We start from the raw sequence: 24,589 nt of genomic DNA, 5'->3' as shown, positions 1-24,589 counted from the left end.
AAATCCCAACGCATATTTTGTATTTTTTTTTTAATCTATACAATTTCTCTGCTAAAAGGGCCTAAAAATTATTAGGCAAGACTGACAGTCTGGAGGACGCAAGTCACTGATTTAAAGTTCAAATGATCTAACCTGAAATGGCTTTTTTTTTTTTTTTTTTTTTTTTTTTTTAACTGTTAGCTGAATTCCCCCAAACAATTAATGTGAAACTAACCATGAAGATTCCAGGCAAAATGCATTTCATTCCCCACCCCAAAATGCAACTCAGTGAATTCCATGCTCTCTCCTTAACCAAGTCCAAGTGCCAATTAAAAAAAGATGTGTAAGTAGCAGCCTGCCATAAGCCATTCTCAAGTACTTATGGACCTTCACATCTCCTTCACTACCTCCCTTTCCTGCCACAGATGTGAAAGAATCCCCGTTCTTCTCTGTTTCTATGGGCTCTTGACAAAATATCACTTTAGTCCTTTCCAGTCAAAGACTGTAGACTTGGAATAAAATCTCAGCAAGATGGTATCTCAGTCCTCAGTTACACAGGGAGGAAAAAGATTGTAATGCATTCACCTTTCAATATTTTTATGATTTTATTTACCTTCACAGAAAAATCAAGTACTCAGATATCTTGCTATGTTTCTCAGTAACTGTACCAAGTGTCACAGCATAAAAAAAATCATTTAACCAGAGTGTCCACAATTCAAACTACCTGTGCCCAGCACTTAAACGGCACCGTAAATGGTGCAGCCACCAACATATCAGTCATCAACTTATTACTACTTCTGATGAGAACTGGAAAAGAGCACAGTCAATATGCAACAGGTAAATTAGCCTATGGCAGACAAAATAGCAGTACTTCAATTCTAAATAACTTTTATCTTTCAGAATGCCCAAAGACTTCTAAATGATAAGAAACACAAGAGATGAGCAGTTGCAATACAAATCTAGGAGATGCAAATAAGGGAAAAATGAGAAAAAAAATACATTTCTACATACTTGCCACCTACCATGAATCAAAAAAAGCACCATTAAGTACCCACCTTCATAGCAAGTGCAATTAAAGCTCCTTCTGTTGGCTTCCCCATTAAGGTGTTGTTTCTAATCACAGCATCATTACACACACAGCCAGCCTAAAAGATGAGGACGGAAAGGGGAGAAAACATGACACAGAGTAAATGTCATGTGCATAACTCTAGTGCTATCATCAATTAAAAGAAACCTGTCTCTGCCAATATCTCACCTCAACAATTTTGCTAATGGATGGGTTGTTATAACCATGAATAACTTCACCATCAAGCATCACTTCTCCGAACCTGTTATAACCTACTCCAGTAACCTGTAAGACAAAGAGCCAAAGGTAGCATGTAATGTAACATTTGCTGGGTTCTTAAATTGTTTTAATCTCAGCTTTTTACTACGAACTATAGAAAGCTAAAACAATGTCATGCATAATGATGCATTTTACCCAGTGCGAATAGAATCCTCTACTTAACATCTAATGTAGCAGGTACCGGATTAGGGAACAAACCTGAGGGCAATTGAGTTTTTCAATTAAACATTTTAGGCATTATTTTTCAAAAACGTAACAATTTTATTCCCATCTCCTTACTCAATTAGGACATTTTTTTTCTCTCTCCTCCTCCTTTTGCTTTTTAATTTTTTCCTCCTATTCCTGGTTGATAATGCATACCCCCTTGGGTGGAATGGAAGTACACAGCCAAGACCTACTTTCATGCAGGAAGAAGAAAATCATAGTTGAATGGCCTCTCAGCTGAGACTTTCGAGAGATGTTAAAAACAGTAAAACTGTAGATTTAATGCATAAAATGTAGGCATCCCGTTAGGATCCAAAAAGTCTTGAATTCTACAGCATTAACAGCTAGTATATTTTACAGCTATTTCAAATTCTCTTTCCATTAGGACAAAGGAGTTGATTTCACACAGCTATAAACAAATTATGCTAGTAGTGAAGAAAAAGGCAATTAAAGCATTCCTATAAAAATTTAAGAATAGAAAATAAGCACCAAGAAATATAAGCAAACATAGGTAAATAACAGGAAAGGATAAAGAAAATTCCAGTATTTACTACTACAAAAAAATCAGTAAAGCTAATGGAGGGTTTTGTCAATGTGAATAAAACTCTAAGCATGAGGAGTTCAGGAATTCATGAACTTGTTTAAAGTACACTCCCATGGAACTACATATAGAAGCATGCCTTGCTGCTTTTCCGTTCCTATTGCTTTTGCTTCTCTTTTGTGCATTCACTTCAGTCTTTGCAGCAAACGCCCGACCTCAACCACAGCTTTATGTCCTGCCTCTACTTTAAACTCTATCCATTATGAAAAAAGCTAGTATGACAGTGCACTCATTAAGAAGGGTCCATACTACACATCATCTTTTAGCCAACAGCTGGATACCCCTCCTATTTCAACTGTTCATAACAGATACATTTTGTTTTTAAGCACATGCTACAAAACAGTCCCATTTTCCATACTGAAAAAAAAATGCCAAGTCTCATTTTTGTAATGCATCTCAGCATCTTTTATTACGACCTACAGAACTTTTACATAATATATAAAGTGAATTCTTCTGTAACCACAGAATGCTTGGATAATACACCTCAAAATCTGAAATACTAGATGAATAGAATTAGCTAGAAATTGAGGAACTGAGATTTGGTGCAACCAATTTACACTTCCTTAATTAATGCTTTATATGAAGTATAAACAAGAATATCTCAGCTGATACACACAGTGAAGTAGAAGCAAAATTTAAGTCTAACAGAGCTTCACTACATACCTCAGCATGTTGCCCATCTGAAGTAAAAATATGAGTAACGGTCATTTCATTCTTTGTCAGAGTTCCAGTTTTATCTGAACAAATTACATTGCAACAACCTGAAATAACCAATTAGTACTTGTAAGACAAGGCCTGTCTAGAATAAAATGAGTAGTTAACAAGAACAAGAGTATTCAAGACATGCAAATTTCTAGAAACACTGCAGCTGTCTTTGGGGAAAAAAAAAGATGGGATTTAATAAAGACAGGAAATTTTCAACTGTTTGTGAATAGCTGTGCAAAGTTCTTCACAAGTCTGTTTGATAAATTAAAAAAGCTAATTAAAAGCCCAAATTGACAAGTTGTCCCAAGTGGTTCCATTCACTACCTCCTTAATTTTGCTCTGATGCATCTCAAACTATACTACTGAAGTCTCAATTGCGACTACCATTGAGGAAGAAAGTTAAGAGCTTGCTTTAAAGCAGTCATTTTTCTCAGTCTATAAGTGTGACTTACTACTAAAGCCACAATTTTTAACGAGATTAAAAAGATTACAGAAATGTGGAAATATATACTTGCTGTTTTAAGTCAGGAAAAGTATTTTGAAACAGTGTTGCACTGTTTTGACATTCCTTGACCCAACAGCAGGAATTGAAAAACCAACAAAAAAAGCTTGCAATACTAATGAAACTGCTAAAGGCATTAGAAAATATATTCCTAGTCTTCAAAGGAGAAATTCAACTGCAGCAGAATTACTTAAATTATGATTTCTGTTTCTTTTTCATATACTACGAATTACGTTTCATGACTGAAACTAGGTACAGAATGTTTTCAAGCTTTCATCTTTTAAATATTTTAGGTTTTAATATAAGCACCACGACATCCTTAAGGTACATTATGATTATAAAGATTTTTCCAATATTCAAACTTGGATTTGTTTCCAACTGTCAAAAACATTCAAATTTATGCCAAAAAGTTGATTTAAAAACTGTTTCACAAATCTGTTATTTAGCAAGAACATCTTAGAGCTAACTAAAAATACTTCTACTGACATATTTTCACTGTTCTACTGTGAACGAAGAGTACTCCATACATCTAATTACACATGCAGGTTTGAGTATTACTAGTGTGACATGTAATTAATCAGACTGCTTACTGCAATTCAAAAACCAAGTGCTGATAGGGCACACAAAAGCATTGACTTGAATTCTAACTACTCATGTAAAAGACATTCATTTTCAAAATGTTTTAAAGATACCCCCACACTGCCGGCAAATAAGAACACCTGCTTCATTTTACCATTAGCCATCGAGATTCTTATTGATTTCGTAAGATTTATACCCAACTACTATCTCTAAGTTAGTCTTGCCATACCTAAAGTTTCAACAATAGGGAGCTTTTTTACAATAGCCCGTTTCTTCACCATTCTCATCACACCCAGTGCCAGTGTCACTGTTACCACGATTGGGAGTCCTTCAGGGATTGCAGCTACAGCCAAACTGAAACAAAAATAAATACACAAATCTTGTCTTAGAATGTCATAGATGAATACATAGTAATAATGCATTTACAGCTGAGAGCATTGCTTCTGTACCTATCTGTTAACAGAGATTAAAAGTGAAAGGAACCAAATGTCATCTGATTCTATTTGTATACCACTTAAGACACATGCTGAAAACAGTAACAATGTACAATGGCTTAGACACTTCTACCCATACAAAAGAAAAAAAGTTGGGAAAAAAACAATTGCACATTTGTTTTGCATACAGGAAAACACTAGTGAGGACTGTGCAAAGCAGCCCAGGTTGTGAAGAATAAGTGTAGTCAGCACTAAAAAGAATTGGGATATGCCACCACTCCAAGTGACTGATCATCCACAGCTATCACTTCTAGATCATGCTATGGCAGCATGCTAAGTGTTGGAATGACAGAATAAGATCAGATCACAGTAGCTCATTATACAACGTTTGAAGTTGCAGTTCCTGGTGCCTTCCTGCACATATCCCCCCTCCCCAAGTAAATCTCCATAGATCTTGTTATTTAAAAAAAAAAAAACTTTTTATTAAAGAAACGCTTCTGCCCTATTCACTGTCCATGTAATAGCAACCCAGCAACTTTTCTGAGAGTAGAGAGCTAGACCATAAAAACTCAGTGTTATTCTCAGCAGACAACAGCCTGGAATTAAGTTTTCACAATGTGCTGGAAAACGAGCTAATGAAGTACACAAGTAATTCAGTTTTATTTGATGCTACTTATAATACTGCATTTTCTTTACTCAGTGACAGAAATTCAAATTGCACGACTCTATTGTCTGTTTACAGATGTTCCTAAAACTCTCAGAAACCTCCATACAAATACACAATTTAAGAGACAGACAAGTATGTCCTGTATCATTAAAAACGAGTATGAACTTGCTTTTTTAAGCACAAAATCTGTTTTTACTTTGTATTACTTATCTAAACTTAAAAGAACAGACTGCGTGCAAGCACATTATAATATACATCACTAGCTTTCACACATTTCCTATCATGCATAATCTACACTATTTAAAAAAAAAAATTATATATATATATATATCTTACCTCACTCCAATTGTGAACATATCAAGAATATGTTTTCCTTGCAACCAGCCAACCAGCATAATAACTCCTATAAAAAAAAAAAAAGTTGTCATGGTAAATACAAAACCAATGTGCACTGTAGCCCATCATTAAAAAGAACTCAGCCAAACTTATGATTATGCTGCCTATAAAAATCCATTATTTCTATCACTGTTGGAGCATGATTCCATTAGTACAGCAAAGGTGAAGAAAGTTTTTGCCAGTCAGACTGCCCAATCATACCAGCAGTGAGGTACTCATGCACACCTTGAATCAGAAGAGACACTGCAACTTGAAGCATTTAGATGGCCAAAAAAAGTCAGAAAAGCACATTAGTGGGCAGAAGTAAACTTGCATTGTAAGGGGGGTTGTTATGTCACATCAGTAATCTTCAGATTATTACTTGCATGAACTCATTAAACAGCGGCAAACAAAATCAGAAGTCAAAATATCTAAAAGGAGATCAAGTCCCTCAGTTTTCCCAAACCCATGGGTTGGTTTCAGTTACAAAATAATTTGTAGTTGTTTTGCATAAATCTCTTACCTATGATACCAAAGGAATACAAGGAAAGCTGTTTTCCTAAGAGATCCATGCTCTTCTGCAGAGGTGTCTTTGGAGCCTTGGTGAATGGTAAACACCCAACAGTTAACAAGCAGAAGTTAAAAGCATAAACTGTATCCTATTTCTTCAGGTGCAAGCTTCAAGACCTTGTCTTGAAACTAACTCGACTAAGATGTAGTTATACAGTATGTTTCCATGTGTTTACTTTGTGAAAACACAGACTACTTTGTTCAATTCTCATGTAGAAGTCAAGAAGTTCAAAGAACACTTCAATGAAATGAGCTTTTTTTTTCTTTTTTTTTAGAAATATCCTTCGGGAGTTTTCTGATGTCTACAGCAAAATCTAATACAAAAGGTCATATCAAGGATTTTTAAAAAAAACATGGGCTAAAAATAACTGCATTTCTTCTAGACAGAAAAGTTCTTGATAACAAGAACAAAACTGACTTTTCAAGGCAGAGGCATTAAAGCCCTGGAAGGCCAATTATATTTCAGGAGGAATTTGCTAACAAGCTGCAGAAAATACAAGTTAGCCAAATAGGAAGCTATAGAAATATTTAGTGCCAAAAAACATATAAAAAAAAAAAAGGAGGGGAACACCAAGAAAAAAAATAAATAAAGAGATAATAAAAATTAGGAACATAGATTTTTATATTAACATATGGTAGACCTACAGTATGGAAAGTATGGCAATAAAAGGGAAACTGCATCAGTGTAAAATCTTTGTTCTGCAAGGTACGAAAAAAGTGTACACACCATGGGGGAATTCTGATATTAAGTTTGATTCACCCTTACCTTCAAAATTAACTTTTAAAATAAGATTACTGCAATAAGCATCATAAACATAACCCCACTCTGATATTTCAGAATGTGTGTGTAAAATGTGCACACTTTTTGTTGCTGGTCTTTCTTCATTAATAAATGCAATTGCTCCAATATAAACTACATACCTTAATCATATTTTCCTCACATGTGTAATAAAGTGGATTACATTCTGGGTGACAGAACAGCACTATTACCTTGAAAGGTCTAGTAAGGCACTGCAGCTAACAACGTGAGGTCAGTGACACACTCCCAGCTGACATATTTGATGCCTCACCTAATGCCCTTAGTTGTTCTGTTCTGGCAGATTTCAGAAATGTAATTTGGAAAAAAAAATGTGCTGCCTATAGTAGGCCTGATCATACCCTGACAGCTGAAAATAGACTGTCACCTTATGACCTTATGTTGGTCAGAGAGCCAGGGAAGGCTGTTGAAACACAAAGTACTCCAAGAGTCTGACTTTCCATGTGGATCAGAGCACTGCAATAGAGAAAGTTACTACAGGAGTTTAGTATACTGAAGTCAAAGGGAGCTCTGTAACCTTGGAAGGATAGGCTAGAGATCATGAAGCAGCGGGAAACAAATTCATAACCCGAAAATACACTGCTCCTCAAGGGAAAACATAATCCTGTGCACACAGCACACAAATCTGTCATAACAGATACCTTTTGCACAGACATAGTTCCACTTGAAAAAAATACACTTCCACAAATTGCAGCAATATTTGTTATACCTTTTAAAAGCTTCAGAAAATTATTTTCAAAACTAACATTTTTAGGTCACCAATGGATAATTTGTTACACTGAATCCAATTACTACTTTCATGTTCAAGAGAGAAGATCTGTTTAATACTATTCTTTTCTCTACTGAAAACCAATGTAATTAAATCTAACAAAGTTCCTATGGAATAAACTCCAAAAATGCAGTTTCAATGAATGACATATGCATTTACAAAATTTACGCTGTCATTTCTAAATATCCATTCTTACCTCTTCTGCTTGCATCATTTTAAAAACCTCTCCAAATTCAGAGTTTTCTCCTGTTCCAATGACAATGCCCTAGAAAAAAAAAAAAAAAAAAAACCACCACCAAAAAGCAGTCATTTCAGATCTGAAGTTTTAATTTAAATGTACATGATTGTTCTTGACAGCTTTGACTTAAGTAGTCAATGGGCAAATACCATTTAAACTGCTACAATTTTGTTAGCCTTATTGATTTAACTACTCAGGCAAATAGGATGTATTTTTGTTAAAAAAAAATAAAATCACCCCTGTGACACAAACTGCTATTCTGTACTGCTGAAGTACAGCAACTACCAGTAACAAAACTCAAATAGCGCAACATCCAGCTAACACCAAACATATCTGTAATTTCATTTACAGGTTCTCAAACTCTAAGATATGAATGTAGTTCTGCAAGTTCACAAATACCAAATCCCAGACAGAAGGGTTTCACATCATCTGCTCCCTACAAATTTGAGGGCTCCTGAGCATGGATTTTTTTTCCCCCATGTCTGAAAAAGCACCAATGAGAACAGCTTTCATTGTATCACAGTAAAGTCATCCTCATCCTTATTTCCAGTAAACATTTCTATTTCTACTCCATTTCTACTATTTAAGAAAAATTAAAATATATGTAGTCATTAAAAAACAGTTATCAACAGGTAAGTGAACCTTAAAAATAAGAACTGGTTTAATTCAAATAGTTATAACATGGAATATATTGTTCTCTATCAATAATAATTTTACCTTTGCTTTTCCACATCTGACCAATGTTCCCATGAAAGCAATATTGCTCCTTGAGGTAAGGTCTCCATTGGTTGCTGCTGGCTGAGGAGCTATAGATTTAGAGCAAGGAGCTGTCTCACCCGTGAGACTGGACTCATCAATAGAAAGGTCCACAGCCTTTGAAAACAAAATATACAGAGTAGGTAAAAAGCATAGCAACAATCTTTCATAAGTCGTTGAAATCGTAATAAAAGTTTCCCAGTTCTGACCGTGAAAAATATATCTAATTTATTCATATGACAAGAAACCATGTATCAATATTGACCACATTTTCAGAACCAGCATACTAGCAAGCATTCCTACAGAACATTGCAGCAATACACTTGCTTTGCAAAGTCAAAGTTTACTCCTAATTTTATGTTCATGACTTTCTCTACAAAACAGAGAAGAGGTTGTATCTGTGATGCACCAAATAATATAATTAACTGGGACTGTAAATGTATATACATACTATCCTTTCAATTCTTTCTCTGTCCATTTCCTCCTATCATGTTCATTAAGGACACATAACAAAACACATACAGTGGGTTTTTGTCCACTAAGTGTCTCTAGGGAAAATGCCATTCATGCAACAGGCAAGGTAGTCTGAAGAAACTTCTTTTTTTTTTTAGGTTTTGCTTTTGTGTTTTTTTGGCAACAAGTGCAGGTGGTAGGAGAAGGAAAAGGGAAAAGTGAATTACCATTACAGCTACTCAGCTGTCTACAGGTGAAGAAAAGAGATTGTTTTCTATAAATATTCGAAGAAAATATATTAATATTCTTCTATTAATATTTGAAGAAAATAGATTTTCTATAAATATAATATAAAACAAAAAATATATAATAAAAACAGAAATGTAAATGTCTTTCCCCAACTGACATCACTGCTAACAGCTTCTGTTGACTTCAGTGGATCCTGAACAAAGCCAAAGCTTGAACCATAAAATTCTACTGACACAATCCAAGTAAAACGATTTTGCATTAAAAATTATAGTCATTACTTCTGATTGTATCACTAAATTTCAATATAACTTCCTTGAGAAAAGCAGCGTTAAAGGATGCTTAATAGAACAAAATTATCAAAACTCTTTGAAAAGATATCACTTGCAAGAATCTGTCCCATTGCATTTGGTACCACCACAGTATAGCACATCACTCTGAGGTTCAAGGATATTTTTGGTTTGTTTTCTTAAGTGACATGTTACTCCAGTAACTCTTGCACTCCAGTTCTAGCTGGACAACAAAATGAACACAGGCATACTAAGTCAAAAATAAATTTAGTCAATGTTCAGAAGAGAATAGTACCCTTACTAAAGTGCTTTCTGATCAAGTTCCTCTAATTCCTGCTGTTCTCTCAAATACGTATCGGGACAGTACCCATTTTTAAAAGATGGATACTGTATCAATAAAGGAAAAGGGGCACTTATCAAAAACTGCAATGAATGTTTCAAGCAAAGCCATAAAGAATGATTAGCTCCAGAAAGTTCTATAGCAATTTTTTTATTTGCAACATATTCCTCAGACTCCAAGCTGAAACAGGATGTTCAGATTTATCCATGAGCTCTGAAACACTTGTCATCACTACTGAAGTGAATTTTGTTCAAAACTGAAGTTGCTACAGGCATGTTAGTTCTTAATGTAGTATTCTGGATTTAAAGAGTATTACTAGAAAATTTGACAGAGGACTCATTAACCTGCACAAAACCTAGGCCAGAAAAGGTCTTTATATAATGTTTTGGAAAACAAGATTGCCCCACAAGTCCAGCAAAGAAATTTCTTCTCATATATATATGTATATATGAAAACAATATATAGAGAACGAAGACTTCAGAAAGTAAACAGCACTTTATTAGCATTTCTATAAGTTTCTAAGACGGTATCAATTAGAACATACTAAAGAAATCTAGTTCTTTATCTGAAAAGACAACCTTCTGGGATCCCACAAGAAAGGTTATCTCAAACACAAACCTTCACGGAATCATAGCAATAGGCATTACCGCAGAGATAGTACATTTGCTTCTCCCTCCACTTTCTCTAACAGGAAGGCATGAGGTTAGGCCTAGCAGCTTTTAAGAATTGACTGCTTTGGCCTTAAGTCCTGAACACAAGAGATATGAATTCCACCTTTTCATACCGTCACAATGTCATACTGTCTCTTATTATGGACTTATAAACAAAGAAAGCAGGTATTTCAATATATCTCTGATGTAAAAGACACTCTTTATACAGCAGAATAAATTAAACATATCAGAGTTTTCTGGTGATCATAGCTAGCCTTTTCACAGAAGATTGGACTTGAAGTTTCCAGGAGAAAGCATGCACATTCTGCCAGGCACAATAAGATAAGATAGATGCATCATACACACATGCATATATATAAATAACAGCCCCCACTGCGTGGTAGAGATTTCCAATGCCAGAGCGAGGCAACTGCTTATGATGACATGCTCTTATTTTCAAATATCTGCAAGAATAGTGGAGATAAAGATGATGCAAACTTTAAGGTCATGTAGACAAGCAGATTAGAAACTTTTAATTCCCCTTCTGCTTTCCATTGTAACAGGTCCAAGAATGCTGCTAACATGGTATACTATGAGCTTACGAGTGAGATGGTAGATGCTGCTGCAACAGCACTTCTACACTAATGTATACACTATACAATTGTTGAGGGAATAAGAAAGTGTTTGAAGTCACTAACAAAAATTACTCAGCAAAACGTTAAGTACTGACTATATTGCAAGGGCTAACAGATGATGCAGACAACTTCCCAAGAGCACCGCAAATTTTTCTTAGACACTAGCTGGTATAGGTTTTGTCTATAAAACTAGCATTAAAACCAGCACAGTGTTCAGAGAACACTGCAACTACACCGTAAAATTAATGCAAATATTAGACACAAAATCAGCTGGAAACACATCCCACAATTCAGACTGAAAACAGCCATTTGACTTAATATTCAGAAAAAGTATTCAACTGAAGTTTTCAATAACAGACTGCATACATAAAATTGGAAAAATACTTCTTTCATTTCTTACAATCAAAAACCACGTATATTAAGAATGCACAATTATATTTAGGAGTTTAATTATTTCAAAGTTTCTATCAAAATAGTTGCAAGTTCCAAACAGTAATATTTACTGCAGTTCATTATTAAGTGGCTATCTTCTCTTCCCCTCTCTTGCACAAAAAAAAAAAGCAATTAAATATTAAAACAATAGTAGGTATATACCTCAAATAATCGTAGATCAGCCGGGACTCTGTCTCCAACTGACAAGCAGACTGTATCTCCTGGGACTAAATCTCTTGCAAGTGTATGTTCCACTCTACCTTCTCGTACACTGTAGGTGTAAACACAATGTCAAAGTACATAAGAATGTACTCTCTGGCATTTTGTCTTAGAAAAGCAAAGTGTTGGCTATGCGTTGCAGTGCTACTGGTTTCTATGTGTTGCGGCGCTGCTGCAATACAATTTCAATTTTGCTGTTTATTTCTCTAGAAATTACACACACCACTAATATCATTTGAGTGTTCAAGGGGCAACACTGTGGAGTAATATTTTATGCCAATACAACAATCTTTAAAATGAGTCAAAATCAATTATGTTCTATATCTGCATAATGCTTGCTATAAAGGTATTAAGTTCAGTAAAAACTTTTTCTTCTACTCATTTCACATTAAACTTAACATGTCTTAATTTAGGAGAGGGAGGACATACAATTCCATACCAGTGGCATTCTGGAGGCACAAGTTTACTAAGCTCTTCAAGAGATTTTTCTGATCTGTACTCCTACAGAGACAATAAAACAATTAAAGAAGTGCATGTTTTTAAAACAGGCAAAACTTAAGCAATAAAAAGATAGATTTCAGCAGATGTGGATGTGTTCCATTAGTAAAGTTGTTATAATATTCCAAAGAATCAGTTAAGATATGCCCTCCAACAGTTCCTTATTAGATATACTTTAAAAAGCAAATACGGTCCAAACACTGGAAGTTTTACAGATTTAAGAACTTGCCTACATGCATTATTACTGAAAAACTGGCAGAGATCTTTTGCATTTTCTTTTAATACCTTCAAGGCTTTGTAATACTTACAGTAATGCTTCTAAACACAGGGATCAAGTTCTACAGTTTAGCAAGTTTGTACCAAAAACAGTGTTCACACTTAGCCCCTGGAGAACTATGGTAATACAACTCACCTCTAACTCAACAGATTTTATAACAAATTTCAAGATAAACAAAGATTAAAAGCACAAACAGGAAGCAATTTTCGTTTAAGCAGATACTGAATAAAGCTGGGTATTCAAAGAATGATGATAACGTTTTTATTACTTATGTTATTTAATATATATTTGGGGGGGGGGGGGCGTAAAATTTCTGTACAGCATTGCAGCCAAAGCTTTATGTTCAAAATCTGTTTTCTATGAAATCAAATATTTTAAAGTACTTCAGCACTGTTTAATCTGAATGCTTCTTAACAAGTAGTCTTTTATTGCTGAGTGTATTACCCATATAGATGCGTAAATGTCAATGTAGTTAAAGAAAGAAAAATCATGCAGTTTAGAAAAGGGAAAGACTTGGATGAAAGCACAGAGCTCTTTAATCAAGCATTGTGCAGCTGCACAACAGATCAGGACAACTACTCATTAAATAGAAGAGCATACATAAAAGCAATAATCTTGTTTGGACAACAGATGTCTTACCTGAACAAAGGCAACTGTAACAACGATGAGTATTGCCTGCGAGAAAACAAAAGCAGATAAGATAAAAGAATTCCAAATGGCCATGAACGTAAGTGATCATATTTGCTTTTTCTCAACCATAGTTGTTACTACACATTAACAATATGGTTTGGAAACAGACTTTCTCACGCTCAAAATGACCAGTTTTCCCTCATGCCTACTAAAGATAAAAAAAACCAATGGCATTATCTCTTTACGTCTGTTTTAGTGTCATCCAAGAACTTCAATAAGGTAATACTGCTAAAAATAAGATTGATAACTAGACAGTGACTTTGAAGTAAAATGTCGAGCAATTGTAAGCTCTGCATTTCTAAAAGGTGAGCAAGAGACAACAGTGGGGAGAGATCCAGAACACAAATAAAAAAAATTGTCTGAATGAAGTATGAATGGTGTTCACTGCCACAGTAACTGTTAAAAAGCTGTTAAAAAGATTTTGTTTCATTCAAGTGACCAGATAACAGAAAGACTAAGAATAAACTGAAGACTAGAGACAAAGTTGAGGAACAGGTCTGGAGCCATAAAATATCTCAGTAAGGAAGACAAGCAGAGGAAACTTGGGAACTTTGCCCAAGACTCCCATGGAGTAAGATAATACATCGACTACACCCCAAACAGCCAGGATCCAAAACAAAAAAGGCAAAAAAAAAAAGTTGCCTATTAGGAATAATCCAAGAGAAGCACTAAGACCTCAATAATAAGCCTTCCCCCATATCACACACAATTCTGGTCACAACACTTCAACATGAATGTCACTGGGCTTGTAAGCATGGAACGTGAAAATGAGTGAATGAATGAGATCTATCAGAGAATGAGACAAAGGTGAATTTTGTTTGAAGTATCATCTTCCCCCTCAATACAGTCTCCAGTTTTGCTACACTAATTAAATTTGTTACTCAAATTGTTACACTTCTTACATAGCCATATCTTTAAAATACAATTTTATCTCAGAAGTGCAAGAGCCATTAAGCCTTTAAAGTGTACCTTGCAATTACTAAAAAATAAGATATGACCATTTTGCAAGAGAAAAAACTCTTGCAGAACCGTTAACTAAAACAAAGATAAATCCAGCAAGTCTGCCTTGTTTGTGACACTAACATTAGCCTCGGCAACTGAGTTCTAGTAAATAATTATATGCATTTCTCCCTCCTTTCACGGGGTATTGCTTCCGGAGTTACATATATGCTTCCTTTGCAGGCAGTACTACCTTCTTTTCATGCTACCTGTCACAGCTTTGATATCCTAGTTTCATGTCAGCATCTCACTTTGGGTCTATGTGCAATGGCTTGAAACAAGAAGCCAGTATCTTCCAACTGTGAAAAGGTAGGGTGTTTTTTTGTTGTTTTGTTTTAAGATCTGAGCCCAGTTCAAGTCATCACGCAGCTCTACAGTACATTTTTTATCATCTGAACTAAAAACCTTGGCAAAAGTTGCTCAAGCCAGCAATGCTATCAAAAGAAATGTATGTCATAGATATTAAGCAGCAAATTAGTTTTGTTGCTAAGGCTCTCAGCAGAAATATACAGACACAGAAGTTGCACTGTCATCTGAAAAAGAAGCAAAACATATTTACTCAGTGAAAATATAAGCCTTGATAACTACAAGACTAAATGGTAGGTTAGCTGTAAGTTAAATGAAATAAACAATTAATGAACTTTAACTGAACCACAATTACTCTCTGTATTTCAAGACACCTCTGCTAACGTTCATGAGGCTGGTGAAGATTCCTTCTCAGGCTGGAGCACAGACTACAGAAATTACTGCTCCCTTACATTCCTTTGCTGAAGGGTACGGGGAAATAGATTTAAGGGCACTACCAAAGGGCAAAAATAATCTGACTTTTGGCCACAACAGTTAAATACATTTAACGATACAATAATTTTCCTACATCCAACTTATGAGCACAACAGACTATACTACTATGAGCACAACTAACACTACACTCAAATTCAAATTGCATATTGTTTCTTAGAGAAGCCACGTGTGTTCTACTGTGTCTACAGAAAAAGAGGGGTTAGGAGCAAACCTCTGTTTATCTTGAATTAATTACAGAAACACGATTCCTCACAACAGGGAGTGTGGAGGTCAGCTATGACAAAAACACAGCTAGAAACTACCTCTGATCATACAGAAATCACAGTTTTCACTTTTCACCCCAAAAAGGTCAAAGGGAATACAAATTTCTCCTCAGTGTCATTTGCCCTGACAAATGCTTAGCAGTACTACAGTTGCTCATTAGTTTAACATGCTATTTAACTACAAACTTCTATAGAAATTCCTTATTTCAGCTGCTATCTTCTTTCTGCTGTTTCTAGGGAGTTCAGGTTAGATTTCTTTTTCCATGTTTTAAAAGATTATAGCTTTGAAGTAAATTAACAGAAGGCCTCTGTTGGTTTCAATTTGAAATTAAAGCATAATTTGAGATTAAAACATTAGATAGAAGACATCAAAAATTGTTCCTCAGAACAAACTCCTAGACACAATGAAACAGCAAATATGTAAGATGTAGCCAGGTAAATATTAGCTGATATTCTGATATGTACTACTATCAGTCAAGAAAAACAAAATCCCCGCACAAACTTAACAGCAGATTTAATGATAACATATAAATGAACTTCATTAATTACAATCAAATAATACCATCCCACGTTAGCATCGATGTGATGTTGAAAGTAAATGTGGTCATCCATTCTGAAGTATTGTCTCAGAAGATAAAATTTTAGTTCCTTACCACGGTGATACTGACAGCATCATCAAACTGATGCATTAAAACACTGATGACTGCAGATGCCAGGAGAAGCATAATAAGGGGATTTTTAAACTGAAATGAAACAGAACAGTAATTCAGCAATACTCTATACAGAGTGACTTTTTTGCCTACCCCCCAAAGAACATCTATTTTTAAAACATATTATTCTTTAATTAATTTTTTTTGCAATCTGCCAGCACAAACAGAATTTGACTCTGTATGGTTCAGAATTTACTTGAATTATTCTTTTTAGTATCAAAGGCCTTGAATGGACCATATTCAATACGTAACAGCAGGAAACCACTTCTTATATTTCCTGATTCACATTTTCAAGATAGAAAAAAAAGGATCTTTCTTCTACATGACAGATAGTTGCTAACTGCCACTTTTTTGAGAAATCTTACAAAATAGTGAATCTTACAATAAAAGTGAAGGACACTAAGAGCACATATGACGAGCACATTCAAAGCAAATACATATCTTAATAAATTCTACCTAAAACACGCTTGGATAATATGCTTTGGAAGTCTTCTGACACATCTAACTGACACTATAGATGGATGGGAAAATGAAGTATTAATGCCAGAGGACAGCTAGTATATAATGATGTTCCCACTCCTACTATCAGCAGAGAATTGTCTTTGCAGCCACTTCCAAGTAAAACGGTTTCTCTAGAATTAACCACCCATTACTTCAGGGTTTACTTTAGAACTTAACTGTACTGCTGCTTAGACAGGCTGCAGGAAATACTAACCAAAACGTTTAACAAATTCATTAGAAAAATCTTCTGTGTGAAAAGTTGCTTTAAGTGTCTTTGCCAGGGAGAAGGTAGGCAGGCAAAAGAGTGGCAAAGCAGTGGCATTTCCACACCATTCCGAGATGCTGCATGGGCTTGTATTTATAGTAGATTGAGCTGACAGGAAGAAATTTACACGCGACTTTTGCCAATTCTGCTTACCATCAGATTCAAGGCTGACCCCATCCCCACCCTCACTTCAAAGGCAATATTTTTGCTTTCTTGAATTTCTTTTGCCCATCAAATTATTGACACTTCATATTACATTTAAATATTTACCAATCATAAGCATTTGTGTCTGACTTGAGTGTGATTCATGCCCAAGTCTTTGCTTATAAGGAAGTTTATTCTACCTCCCCAGCCCTTAAGATAGTTACAGATGGTAGCCTTCTGCTAGTTATGAACACCTTCACAAACAAACCATATGACCTAAACACTGACATAACTAAATGAAAGCTTTTTCAATAGGTAAGTTAGATAGAAATTAGAGAAGAACTTCTCACTCTACTTTAGCTTACCCACTTTTATCAGAGTACTTTCATGTACACGAAAGCTAAGACAGCAAAATTACTGACAAAGTATTAAAACCTAAAAGCAGAAAAGACAAAAATCTTAACCTGGGAAATGTATTTTTTCCACAGTGGTTCATCTTCACTAATATCAAATTCATTCCATCCATGGAATGCCCGTCTATGACACACTTCACAGTTTTTTAAGCCATTCTGAAGATTAGCCTATTGAAATATACAAAGAATAACAGTCAGTGATTACATTGTTAAGATAAGACTTCAGAATAAATTCCAACACCAAAATAGTGTCTTAGATTATAAAAATTTGGCCATCAGAAATACAAGCTTGGTACTGGTGTTTGTATAACAACAAAAGCTAACTGTTTTAAAATAAAATTTGGCAGTAGTTAACAGATTCAACAAAAAAAAAATCACAGAATTACAGAAGCAGATGCTGTTTCACATCTCTGATTGCTAATCTTCCCTGCAGAAAACTTTTTAGCAAACCAAACAGTTCAGACTGTTGAGAATTATGTTAGGAGTTCAGTTACTCAGCTAAATGACAGCCACAGCTTCAAATTCTTGAGTTATCAGTGACCAACATTTATCATGATGTACTCCTCAAGCAGTCAAGCATGCAGAAAATGAAAAAAGATCATCTATCAAGAAAGTTAACCCAAATTCAGTGGCTCATATATCTGTCAATGGGTATCTTTCTCAATCCTGTTCCTCCTCTTAAAATGGAGGCTGCCAAAATATATTAAAGACATTAAGAATTCCATCAAGAAACGGAAGCAATAGCTATGAAAAACAGGACAGTTTTAGAGGAAGAACTCACCTCTGAAACTCAAGGAGAGTTTTATTAACAAAAACCAATCTCCAACACAGAGAAATCTAAACATTTTCAAGCTGAATCATACCCCCATCCAATTAACAATTTTCTCAAAAACACTGGAGATTAGAGCATTTCAAGAAACAATTTCATAATCAATGTGCTTTTAAAAGTAAACAGTAGTTAATACCAAACAGCCTGATAATGCATGGACTTTTAGTAACAAGATCTGTTCTTATGAGATATCAAACATCATTTGGTAACATCAGCACAGTCTTCAGAGATGCAAAATAACTTACTTGCAAAATGCTTGCAACTTCATCAACTGGCAATTCACTTGCTTTTTTTGAGGACAGTACAGGAATCATTGTCTCATTGTCACCATCAGGGATTTGTTGAAGACGTGCAACCTATGAAACAAAACCAAAGTTTGAAGGGAAAGGGAGCACTAACATTTCATTTCAAACAACATATACCAGATCAATGCAGTATTAATGCCATTAAAAGATAGTTTTCAATAACCATTTGCACTTTAAAAAAATCTGCAGATTCATCTTCTTTTCCATGCAGTATCATACCTGCAACTACGAAACAAAACACTGGACATTCAACTGAGAGGACTATTTCTGTAATGATGTGTTAAGCAATGGCAAATATCCTTACAGTTACATATATTCGCAATCCTTTAGCTCAACAACTGATCAGAAAGTACTCACTTCAGATTAAATTTCACTTCCTGCCCTTACTTTCTACTTACTAATGAAGTTACTCTAAGCAAGCCTACTTGTGTTTTCTTGTAGACAAAGAAAGGAAAAACAATATTAAGAAAACCGCAGGAGCACAGATGCCAGAGAAGTCATAGAATTTGACTATAGTACAAGAACTTCAAGTCAATGCTGTAAAAAGCAATGATATCCTGTAATTTTTCAGAAATTAAAAATTTTGTGAAGTGCAGAGTAGTGCTTTAGCGACACTGACAGCAACACTGACATTCAGTGAAACCGAAGTTTCAGAACTCTTGCTTATTAAATATTGGAAGCTAAAGTGATACTTTTCCATCATCCTTGTCTCCTTTACCTCACTCCATTACTTTAGCCACAATTAATAATTCAGATTTTTTCATCTACCTCCTCCCCCCCCACCATTAACTGGAAAACACCTAACATACAAACATGCTCGCCACTGAAATGGTTTTCCCATTACACTCCCACAGAATTTGAATTGGCGGTTTTATGCATTTATACAAGACAATAAAAGGTTTTGAAATTCCTCTGTGGATGCTGAGACAAAATATAATAAAAAAAATACTCCACGATGATAATGTGTTACAAGATTACAGCATTTTTATACCATAAAAAAAAAAACTATGACAATCTTCATTTTCTATACTACACACCGTTTTCTCTTGTACTCAAATATGATAGCTGAGATAAACTCAATTTTTGTTCTTCCAGCTGCTTACCTAAATAAGATTACACAAAGGCTTCAATGCAGAGGCCCAAGGGAACAATGAATGAAGGTGAAAGCCTACCACAGTAGGAACACACATGGTTTCTCTTGAAAGAGAAAGCCTTGGAAACTCTCTGCTCGCCATGTAGTTCCTAGTGGAAAAGTCAACCACAAGACTTGCTCCTTCACTGTAGGGCTAGGAAAGCAAGTCTAGAGACTACGATGAAACTCAGGGCAATGTGCAGTGTGGGTTTGAGCTCTTGGGAGGAGGGCACAGCAGGCTAAAGAACTGCACCTTAACAGCATCTTCAGTGTCCTCCAGAGTGAGGGAATCCCTTGGACTTGACCCAGCCTTGTGCAGCCTGAAGCCAGCAGGATTGGGCAGCTTGGAGGGCATCAGCAAGGGACCAAGAACCAAAGCTCAGCTATGCTCTGTCACACCTCAACTCCGACTGCAATACTTCATTTCAGTGAAAGAGTTTTGGTTTGCTCTTTTCTTTGCTATCCTTTTAACGATGCATTTAAGCAAAGACCACAACTGGAAAGCCTGCGGCCAGATTTTTAGCGTTACAAAATCTGTCCAAAATATCCTTCAGTAGTAGATACTTATTGAAATCTTATGTATATACACTGATGTAGGTCTTCATTAAAAATGATGGTGATACACGTTATTATACTGCATTAATATATATATTTGCAAAATTTATCTAGCAAGATAGCTCTTCCAGACACCTTCTACGTTTGAACTGGGAAAAGAAACTGACTCAAAAAAAATGTTTCAGACATGGTGCAAAATATCATGATTTTTCTTTTGCAACACTTGACACATATTTATAGTACTTTAAAAGAACCTCACTAACTGCTTTTGACATCAGAAAAAAAAAAATTAATCTGGAGTATAATTCTATTCTAACAAGGGGTCTCTTTATGAGGCACAAAGACACTAAAATTCAATGCCTTCCAAAAACACCAAAGCCAGCAAATGGTAACAAATCCTTGTAACAGCAAGGTTTCATTATTCTGTACCACAGTGGCAAACATTTGCTCTGCAGCCTAAGGCTTCTCACAGAACCCAGATCCCTCTGCAAAGCAGAACCACATTAGAGCAACATAAGCTGGCCATAACTGCAGCAGAAAAAAAAAGGTATTCCATTTCAGAAGAATACAGGCATTACAACTCCCAGTCAAAAAAAAAAAAAAAACACTCTTCAGCATATACATTTCCAGCTCTCTAAAACTTCATCATGGGAAGCGATGCAACATCACAGCTACTCATTCTTCCATGCAGCCTTCGGTTAGATGTACCACTGCTTTGAGCAGTGTCCATGAAGCACTTGATGCTCACGAGAATCAGTCCTGGAAAGAAACACTTGCATTCAAATCTGCCTTGCAGAACCTTCAGTATGTATCGTGCCTATCTGGGGGCTACAAAGACAGAACTCCCCTATTCTGCTATTAAGAACACACACAGTTAAGGCTGCTAAGCCTACACATACGAACCAACGTTAAGTTTAAACAATTCAATTCTCAGGAAATTGCCATTGGAGATTGCGACTTTTCATACTTTAAAGTTTACAGTCAATTTCCTTTGGATTTTAACCTTCCTGCTGTTTCAGTTTTCTTGGCTCACACACTTCCTTAAACCAAACATTTACCAAGAATTTTGCCACAATCTCCCCTCTTTGATACAACACTACTGAAGAACTCATGTTCTTTTCTTTACAGTTTCCCCTCCTAAGTACTAGCTTTTGATTTTTGTTGAAAGTAATGCCATGGATGTAGTATCTAGTTACCGAACACCAGAATTTAGGGCTGGAAACAGTTAAGCCTAAATGCTATTTCAAAACAAATCCACAAACACACAATTTTGTCGAAGATCACTCAACAAACCTCTGAACAACCACACTTTCCCAGTAAGACTAGGCAGAAATGAACTGACAGCCATTACAAATTTTAGTGCTGAGATTTTTTTTTTTTGCCCTATAGCAAGTGACATGGCTGGTAGACTCAAATACCAGCTCCAAAAGGGACACACCTCATCATTTCCCTAGTATTAGGCAATCAATTGGGATGGCAGAATGTCTAGTAACAAGCTCTTCAAGGATATCTTGAAAAGTTAAATATCCTTAAACACAAATGTTAAAATAAAGACGTTTCATCCAAATAAACCTTCATCAGCACGATAGCATTGTGCTAACAAAGCCTATTTTTACAACGTTTTTGTGACAGGCTCAAAAAGCCTCTGATTTTAAATGTGTGTTGCATTCAAAACATCTCCCACTCCTAGGGAGAACATTGTAGAAACTTTAGGCCATGAAAAAAAAAATCTACAGAGAAAATTTGGTAAAAGATTACAAAAACAACGGCTCAAAGTCTTTTTATAGCCAGCTCCTTTCTCTAGGGCAAAATTACTTATGATAAGACAATTCCGGATGGATACTTCATCTCACTTCTCAAAAAACTCTACAATCTCTGGGTAGATTATACTACACTCACAGTTCAGAAAATAACGATATATCCAACACTTTGCCACCAATTAAATTCAATTACTTAGCCAATAAGAAACTGATCGCTGTTCCCTTCGATGAAGTGGGTTACATCGACAGATTTAAGTCCAAAAAAAAAGTTGGAAAAAGCACTTGCCATCTGCTGGGACATAATAACCATATTCAAACAAGTATTTTTGCCTTTACTGCAAAAGAAAGATTTCTTATTTAGCAGTGTCAGCAAGTACTCGGTAGTCCTTTGCACTTGCACTACGGCCCAGACCTGCAAGCTGGAGGTGTGTGCTTCTGCAACACCTGTTAGCACATCCAATAGCAGCTAGCTATCCTAAAAACCACAGCCTTCTATATTACAGGGTTCAGCCCACCACATACAGTAAGATCTCTTCGATCCTATGATGTAATTCGTGTTCAAACATCTAGCGGCTGGTATCTTAAAACACCTCAGAACTCCATTGCAGGCAAAGTTTTCATACAGATAACGGGGCTAAAATATGATACTGGCCGATGCTTTTATATCAGTTAGACAGCATATAGCTGAAGTTTTTGGAGCAATGATTACAGCTTTCCCTTCCCCATTCACAGCTAAACCTACCAGGGAACAAAGAAGCAGAATACTAGCTAGCAAAAAAAAAAAGCAGCTGCCGCAGGAGGGACTTTTCCTGGAGCACTTCCAACATACACACCACCATTTCTATGGCAAGAAACGCACATCAATCTTGTGACCACAGAACTGTGACTAAAGCATGTTTATCAAAACTAACGCAAGTTAATCTGGAAGGTTTACATTACTGGAAATTCAGAGTTCCTTCCTGTTTGCTCTAAAGGAAAACCTGTAATTTGTCTGACCAGTTAACAGTAGCACGAATAAATTCTTCCTCCTTGTAGGCTACACAATTCTGCCTACCCTCTTTCTACCATCACTGATAACCAAGTGCCAACATCCTACCTCTATCACTCGTAGCAGCTTAGCAGGAACAATCCATTATCAATCAGCAGGGCTCACTGACAATGAGGTACTTTTAAAAAAATGTAAAAGGGAAATTTTAGCTCTAGATGCTCAGGGAATGCAAATGGCAGGACCTACATTAACTGCGAGCAATCTAAGAAAATTTGTAGAGCATTCTCACAACAAAATCTATTTTGAGATAATCTTGTGACCAAAACACTTTAGCTAATTAGCTAATACAAAGTCCTTCAAACGTTACACGCAGTTACTTAATTGACCTACAAATACAAAACGCAAAGGCGATATAAAAGTGAAACTATTCAGAACAGAGAAAATGAAAGAAAAACAAAACCAAGATGTTTATAAAACAAAGAAAACACAGCTATGGTAATTCAAAAGAAATGCTGATTCTTTCTTTGAAAACTTCTGTCAGAAACACAAGAGAAAGGAATGCATCTGGATTTGGGGACTCTTCTCTTGGAAAGGACAGTTTAGGATACCCCATGAGAAGTCTTTCTGACAAACATCAGGTTGGTACAACCAGTTCTTGGGAACCACTGCAGTACAACTGGAAATGGAAAAGGATGACTGGAAGCACTGGCTCAACACACTTTCCAGCATTTGCCTGTGAACCATACGTATCACCTTCTTCTGAGTCTTCCTATCCGTCTGAACAGCTCATTCACTCCGCCTGCATCTATCCCATCAGCTCCTGTAAAACCGAACCCCTTTCGAGCCAATTCAAGTATCACAAGAACCTTTTGACTTCTTTGGAGTGACCAGCCTGGAAGGCTATTGTACCCACCACTGGCTAATCCAGGTGTATGCCTCCGTATCACGGATGCTGTGTGATCACTACATGGTGGATCCAATCAACAGTAAAATTACTCAAGCTAAACATAATCAATGTGTAATTAATCAATGCACATTTAATTTTAAGTACATGTATAGCGTATCGTCTTTTCCACTTGAAATATTACATGCACCTGAACAGAAACTGCAGCTTTATTACCAAAATACGGGTATTACAGCATGTTGTTCAACAGACTCTTCAAAGCTCAATTCACATTCCAGACCTGAATGCTATTAGCTGAATTTGTACTGCAAGCAAAACCCCATGCGAGTACTAATGACCTGAGAGCAGACAAGTTCTGCACTGTGCCATGCCCTGACCAGAGGTCCATCCAAAGCCATAACATCTCAGGGCTCCAGCATCAGAAAGGACATATGATTTTACACCATAGTATCACCTTTTCTGGGTTATTATGTCAAATGTTTGTGCTATTCTTATTGGGATGCAGAAGGAATCAATACTTCAGCACACAACACTGTTCCTCCCTGCCCACCATGCCTCATTAATCAGCCTCCATTTTTGATTTACCTTTCTCCCCCTCACTGAAAAAAGTAGTAAATGTTTAACAATATAATAAGAAAGTGTTTCACTGAACACAAATCAGATTGAAAACTACAAACTTCCGTTTTCCTGAATATTCTATATTATCAAACTATAAGTGATATATACCCAAAAGTTGGGAAAGCTCACAT

At 35.9% G+C, this 24,589-nt stretch overlaps 1 protein-coding gene across 4 annotated transcripts in view; it reads right to left on the bottom strand.

Moving 5' to 3' along the window:
* The window catches only part of ATP2C1 (ATPase secretory pathway Ca2+ transporting 1), a 67,809-nt gene that overhangs the window by 15,277 nt on the left and 27,943 nt on the right, over positions 1-24,589 (bottom strand). For all 4 annotated transcript variants that reach the window (XM_050709167.1, XM_050709168.1, XM_035549665.2 and 1 more), the window contains exons 2-15: positions 18,442-18,552; positions 17,419-17,535; positions 15,988-16,077; positions 13,221-13,256; positions 12,246-12,307; positions 11,750-11,858; positions 8,503-8,658; positions 7,744-7,812; positions 5,915-5,990; positions 5,353-5,419; positions 4,145-4,269; positions 2,793-2,890; positions 1,235-1,330; positions 1,035-1,124 (exon numbers count right to left, since the gene is read on the bottom strand). In XM_050709167.1, coding sequence (XP_050565124.1) covers positions 1,035-1,124; positions 1,235-1,330; positions 2,793-2,890; positions 4,145-4,269; positions 5,353-5,419; positions 5,915-5,990; positions 7,744-7,812; positions 8,503-8,658; positions 11,750-11,858; positions 12,246-12,307; positions 13,221-13,256; positions 15,988-16,077; positions 17,419-17,535; positions 18,442-18,552 — 1,302 coding nt within the window. The remainder of the gene's footprint in view (positions 1-1,034; positions 1,125-1,234; positions 1,331-2,792; positions 2,891-4,144; positions 4,270-5,352; positions 5,420-5,914; positions 5,991-7,743; positions 7,813-8,502; positions 8,659-11,749; positions 11,859-12,245; positions 12,308-13,220; positions 13,257-15,987; positions 16,078-17,418; positions 17,536-18,441; positions 18,553-24,589) is intronic.

The sequence above is a fragment of the Cygnus atratus genome, chromosome 2 (assembly GCF_013377495.2).
Source record: "Cygnus atratus isolate AKBS03 ecotype Queensland, Australia chromosome 2, CAtr_DNAZoo_HiC_assembly, whole genome shotgun sequence".
Classification (NCBI taxonomy): domain Eukaryota; kingdom Metazoa; phylum Chordata; class Aves; order Anseriformes; family Anatidae; genus Cygnus; species Cygnus atratus.
This window is presented reverse-complemented; position numbering and strand designations above follow the sequence as displayed.